Genomic DNA, 6,156 nt, shown 5'->3' on the forward strand with positions numbered 1-6,156 from the left:
GAAACCTGTGCTTCTCTTGGTCAGTGATTCTCGTTATAAAGTGTCCCAGAGAAGTTGACCACAGCTGTGCATTCCAGAGGAGACTTAAGTGGGGTTGTTTCTTGGTTTTTTGGAGTTTTTTTTGCGGTACGCGGGCCTCTCACTGTTGTGGCCTCTCCCACTGCGGAGCACAGGCTCCGGACGCGCAGGCTCAGCGGCCATGGCTCACGGGCCCAGCCGCTTCACGGCATGTGGGATCTTCCTGGACCGGGGCACGAACCCGTGTCCCCTGCGTCGGCAGGCGGACTCTCAACCACTGCGCCACCAGGGAAGCCCTTAAGTGGGGTTTTATGCTTGTGCTAACAGGGACCAGGGGTTGAAGTCTGTGGGCATCTCAGAAGCCTGGGTCTTGGCCAGCTTTCCTGCCTTCATCCCATCTGATGTTGTTGTGGGCTGTCAGTGGGAGAGAAGTGGACTGTTTCAGCATTTCCCTTTTTTCAACTCAGTTTTTAGTTAGGTGCTGATGGAGAGAGGAAGAGGAGAAACAAAGTGTACTCAGTTATGGCCAACCCCTGAACAATCGCTCACCTACCCACAAAAATACATCTCAGTCAGGGCTGTCACCATGCATCCACTGCTTAAGACAGAGTCCCAAATAGCAAGTTCCCTGAGGACAGGACCTCTCTGTCCCATTCCGTGCTGTCTCCCCAGCCCAGAACCCACCACAGAGCAGGTGCTCAGTAAATATCTTCTGATTTCAGTCCAGACTCCTTCCTCCCTTCACCACCCTGCAGTGCCACACTGTGTGGGCCTCATCTAAGTGATCCTGACAGTCCCTGCCGAGTTAGGTCTAAACCAGAGTCACAGTCCAGTTACCCTTTGGCTTTGCAGCCCTGTCCCCTCCTATGGTGGCTGCGGCTCTTCTGAATCCGGCCGGGACCATCTCTTCCCTTTATCTCTAGACACTCTCCCCACATCCTAGCCATAGCGTTTGCCCCTTCCTCTGTGCCTGTCTTAATCTCGTTTTTGCTCCAGACCGGCCTCCATTCCACCCTGTGGGAAACCTTTGCCCCCAGGGCTCTCTTTGAGGTTCCACTGATCATGAGGTATCTATCTGGTGTTCTGATTTTGCCTTTCAGGCCTGTAGGATAGCAGCTGCAGCTTGGGTCTTGGAGGTATCTCCATAGTGGTGGTGAAGAAATGCTAGCTTAGTTGACAGAATTTTCTCTGTCTTCTAGGGTCCTCTTCTGCCATGCCTGGCATGAACAACTTGGGTCCGTCTAACTCCAGCTGTCCTCGAGTGTTCCCTCAGGCCGGGAATCTGATGCCAATGGGCCCTGGACACACTTCGGTTTCCTCTCTCCCTTCAAGCTCAGGCCAGCAGGACCGGGGTGTGGCTCAGTTCACTGGCTCGCAAAGCATGCCACAGGGCAGCCTCTATGGCATCGCTTCTGGTATGACCCAGAGAGTTGCCCAGCCCCCGCCACAGGTCACCAATGGACATGCCCACATTCCACGGCAGACCGGTGTGGGCCCGAACACCTCGGTTTCAGCTGCCTATGGGCAGAACTCTCTGGGGAACTCGGGTATCTCCCAACAGCACAATAAGGGGACCCTGAACTCTGGTTTAACTAAGCCACAGGTCCCAAGGGTATCGGCAACCATGGGAGGCCAGAATTCCACATGGCAACATCAGGGAATGCCGAACCTGAGTGGCCAAACCCCAGGGAACAACTCCGTAAGCCCCTTCACTGCAGCTTCCAGTTTCCACATGCAGCAGGCCCACCTGAAAATGTCCAGCCCGCAGTTCTCCCAGGCGATGCCCAGCAGGCCTATGGCCCCCATGAGCTCAGCAGCTGCAGCGGGGTCCATGCTGCCCCCTGTGAGCACACAGCAGAGGACCAGTGCCCCTGCCCCAGCACCTCCCCAGGGAGCCCCACAGCAGGCCTTGCCGGGCCTGAGCCCAGCTGGGCCTGAGCTGGGGGCTTTCAGCCAGAGCCCCGCCCCAACAGTGGGCGGCCGGGCAGGGCTACACTGCGCCCAAGCCTACCCTGTGCGGACCGCAGGCCAAGAACTGCCCTTTGCCTACAGTGGGCAGCCAGGTAGCAGCGGGCTGGCCAGCATGGCTGGAGATGCCGACCTTATCGACTCCCTGCTGAAGAACAGGACTTCGGAGGAGTGGATGAATGATTTGGACGACCTTCTAGGGCCTCAGTAACAGGAGGATTTGTGGTGTTTTCAGTGTTCACACAGCCTATATTTTTCTTCTCAAATTCAAGAACAACTACTTTGGACCAAAAGCCCACAGCCCGGGGAGCTGGGCAGGTAGAGCTAGAGCCATGGGGCTGAGGCCTGGTCCTCCCAGGCTCTGTGGGGCCCAGGGCTCCCAGCCAGCAGCTGTGGTGTGCTGGGCTGGCCCCACCCCATCTGCTGGCGCCGTTATCTGGTGTTGGGACAGCAGGACAGGGTTCTGCAGGTGGTTTTCTATCCAAATGACCACACAACCACCGGTGAAACCCCACGTGCTATCGTGTTGACTTAATCCAAGATTTCTCCACTCGCCCCAGTTTGGGGGCAAATTGTTGTTGAAGCTTTATGGCAGAACTGTTTGCAATTTGTAGCATAGAAAAGATTTTAAACTTTTTTTAAGGTTTTAAAACAGATTAGGGTAGGTGGTGGTTTAAATTGATAAGTGGCATTGGAAACTGAGGGTTTCCTTTTGATTAAGAGCCTTTTTTATGCCTGCTCTTCGTCAGCTTTCAGGGCAAAGGGAGGCTCACTGGAAAATCATTTCCGTAAGTGCAGGCTGTGACTGCATGTGCCAAAAGGGAACAACAGGGTGCCATGAGAAAGCAGAGTTAGGGACAGAGATCTGGTCTTTCCAGCAGCTCCTCCTTCTCCCAGAATGCTGTTCTTCCAGGCTGGCATTTAGGAGGACGTGGGCTGAGGAATCCCTTCCTCCCATGTGTTGGTAGCAAGACCCCAAGCGGCCCCCGGGCCAAATGCTGAAATGAAAGAATTGGGATTCCTGTGTCCTCTTTTGTTGTTTCTCCTTTTGCAGTTTCTCCGAAAACTCACATTTAATGTGTTAGGAAGGTGATCGTGGTTGAGTTATGAACAGATGTCTTTCCTGCACCCTGTCTTCATTCCCCATAACCTTTCTTTCTGCCTCCCCTTCTTTCTCTCTCCAGCCCAAATGGAAAAACTCCTTAAGCCACTGATTTACTGGATTGGAGAGGAAAAGAAAGAGTCATTAGAATTCCCTAGGGAAGCCTAGCATAGTAAGGAGCTGGGTGTCCCCTCCCCAGAAAGCAAAGGTTTGTGGGAAGGAGAAAACTAGGTGTGCCCTGCTTGGCAGGGAGGACGCGGGCCGGGCCAGAGGAAGGATCCACTTTGTTTGTACGACTTCCGCCACTCCCTCGTCAGGTGACTTGCACTTTTTAAAGAGAATTGCTTTGTAACACTAACACATCCTTTCTAAAGACTCGAGTGGATTTCTCTCTTAAGGTCTGTGACTTTTTAGGTCTTGACTAAGCTAAGAGTCCACAACAACTTGTGGGCTGTTTGTGGGAAATGAAGACGGAGCACTTCGATGTAACAAAAGCAACATGGTGAGCACAAGGTGAGACCTTTTAAACGGGGTGTCGGAGAGAAAAAGAGGACACTGAAAAGGGTGGCGTATATGCAGAGTGGTCTCTGGCGAAACCACAGCCCCATTTTTATTTCCCTGGAGCCTCAAAATGGATAACTCAAGGAGTATCATATGTAAAGAATTGAGCCAAGGAAAACATTCACACAACCAGCTTGAGTGGCTTTGAGGGGACAAAGGGTTGTACACGCATTGGTAATTATTTTGCACCAGCAGTGCCTTTCATGGGGGTACTTGGACCCTCAGATCTTCTTCTTTAATAGCCATTTGCCACCATGGGTGGTGTTTGGGCCACTTCCCCTTTAAACACCCTCCCTGCCTTCCCCAGTTACTGAATATAACTCTGAAAGAAGGGAATTAATCATAAAGCCAGTGAAGACTCCACCCTCTGAGTGAGTTCCCCCATCTGCAGGGGAAGAGGGTGACTTCAGCGGGTTTTCTACCAAAAATAGCGGGCGGAAGGCTGGTGGTGGGTCCTTGTTCCTCTCCTGGTCTCCCTCTGGCTGCTGCTCACCTCTATCCCCGGGCGCTCGCGCCCCTGCCTCCCCCTTGTGGGGAGGGCTGCCCCTGCCTTAGTCCTGGGGCCACCTAGACAGACAGCAGGCTTCTCACTTGCTGCAGTGTCAGAGCAATAAAATGTGATGCTTGGAGTCCCCCCAGGGAGCTGCCTGTGGCTTTATTTATGAATCTGGTTTTTGGGTAGTCAGGGAAGGAGACAACTCCACTTCAGTGCAAATCCCCATCTTCCAGGAGCCATGACTCAAAAAGAAAAGGGTGCTTGGACTTTTGTTATACACACTTGCTTTGTGTAAATAAATGTTTACAATTTTATATTAAAGATGGAATAAGCGTTAGAGCTTCTGACTGTATATTTTTTACTTTTATAGATTTTAAAACTATGATCCTTTATATATGTGTTTCGGGGGCTATAAGTTTTATGTCAAACAGTTGGTATTGTTAACTTTTTACTGTCCTCAAAGTACATAAAAGTCCTATTAATTCCCTTATTCTTCTACTTCCCTTAACTCTGGTATACACCAAAAAGAAATCTTTACTTTCCTGTTTTATCATTATAAAATAATAAAAATATTTTGCTAGTATGGAAACTGCCCATGTATTTCACTTCACATGGCTGTGCCACAGGCAGGAGATGGACCGGTACACAGCTGCTTTGTTTGGTAGTTGATTTGCTTTTGTGATTTAGCTGCTTTCTTAATGCACATTGGTGGTGGGGGTGTTTGGTTTGTTTTTTGGTGATACATAGGAAATTAGCACTGACATTGCCCAGGGCCACCGGTCTCTCCCCTCTCTAGACCTCATCCATGCCCTTAACGTCTAATGTGAGGGAAGTTGGACTTAAGGGATACTTTAGACCCTTAGCAGTTCAGATGTTTTACTTAAACCCTTAGGTTTGCCGTCAGTGCAGTTCTCTAGGTCTTGTTTCATTTTCTTTTTTATTGTAAGAAAGTATGTGCTCTGGCATGTTCACCCCCCCAACTCCTGTCAGCGTCACACTGTGACGGGGCATCAAATGATGACAGAAGCCACACCGGGAGCCTGGAAGGCAAGTCTTCTCAGTGACCTCTCACCTCAGCCATAGGCTGGAAGCGGGTCAGACCTAGAGAAGCTGGAGCTCTTAGAAGGGCAGGAAAGAGCAGCCTTCAGGGAGGAAGCCTGTCGTGTGATGGAATTAGAAGGTTTAATTACTCTAATGCAGCCTAACAGCATGTATATAAGGCACAGTAAAGGGAAGAACACAAGACTCATTAAGTCTTGGCTGAGAATGCACAGAATATGTGTGTTGTTTGGTGTGGGGTGGGCTCACTTTCATGAGTGGTGAAGGAAGTACAAAACAGAACCAAAGGGAGATGCTTCTGCTTGTCGGTCACCTCAGTCATCCTCAGTGCTGACTGCAGTGGGATGAGGCAGGCTGCTGTACAGCTTTTCTGTGGGAAGAAATTTTGAAAAAGGTAGCAAGCGCCTTAAAATATTCGTGCCGTCTGTCCACCCCAGAAATTCCAATTCTGAGAAGCCATCCTTGAAAATAATTCTGAGTGCAGAAAAAGGTTATATATAGCACAGTGGTGTTCCTAGTAGCACTATTTATAACTGCAGAAAACCAGGAGAATCTAAAGAGCTGTCAGAGGGGATTGGTTAAGTAAATTGCAGTACTTCCTCTTGATGAGATACAATATAGTTACTTTAAATATTTAGGAAGGTTTTGAACATTGCAACTTGGAGTGCTGGTTTTGTTGGGCTTCTGTTGGGAGCCAACAGAAAAACTGGCTACTAAAACCCTGAACATTCCCTGCTCCCAGTCTGTATTTTAGGTTACCAGCTAATTCCCAGAATCAGAGGAGGTGTTTAACAAGCCAGGCCTCAGGAGTGCCAAGGGTCAGGCAGTCCCAGTCTCTGCTGCCCGGCCACCTTCCCGAGTCTGTCGAGAGTTACAAGCCAGACTCGTGGTGACCGAGGCAGGCTCCTTGAGTCACAGCTCCCTCAGCTCATGTTCATAGAGCACCCACTAT

The 6,156-nt window shown here is 50.3% G+C and overlaps 1 protein-coding gene across 1 annotated transcript in view; it reads left to right on the plus strand.

Moving 5' to 3' along the window:
• Window positions 1–4,734, plus strand: part of MAML1 (mastermind like transcriptional coactivator 1) — a 46,405-nt gene extending 41,671 nt beyond the window's left edge. Inside the window, exon 5 of the mRNA XM_081233519.1 lies at window positions 1,218–4,734. Within this exon, the coding sequence (XP_081089645.1) occupies window positions 1,218–2,197 (980 nt within the window). The 3' untranslated portion in view covers window positions 2,198–4,734. The remainder of the gene's footprint in view (window positions 1–1,217) is intronic.
• Window positions 4,735–6,156: the final 1,422 nt, after the last annotated feature.

This window comes from Mesoplodon bidens (genome assembly GCF_964165515.1).
Source record: "Mesoplodon bidens genome assembly, chromosome: 4".
NCBI lineage: Eukaryota > Metazoa > Chordata > Mammalia > Artiodactyla > Ziphiidae > Mesoplodon > Mesoplodon bidens.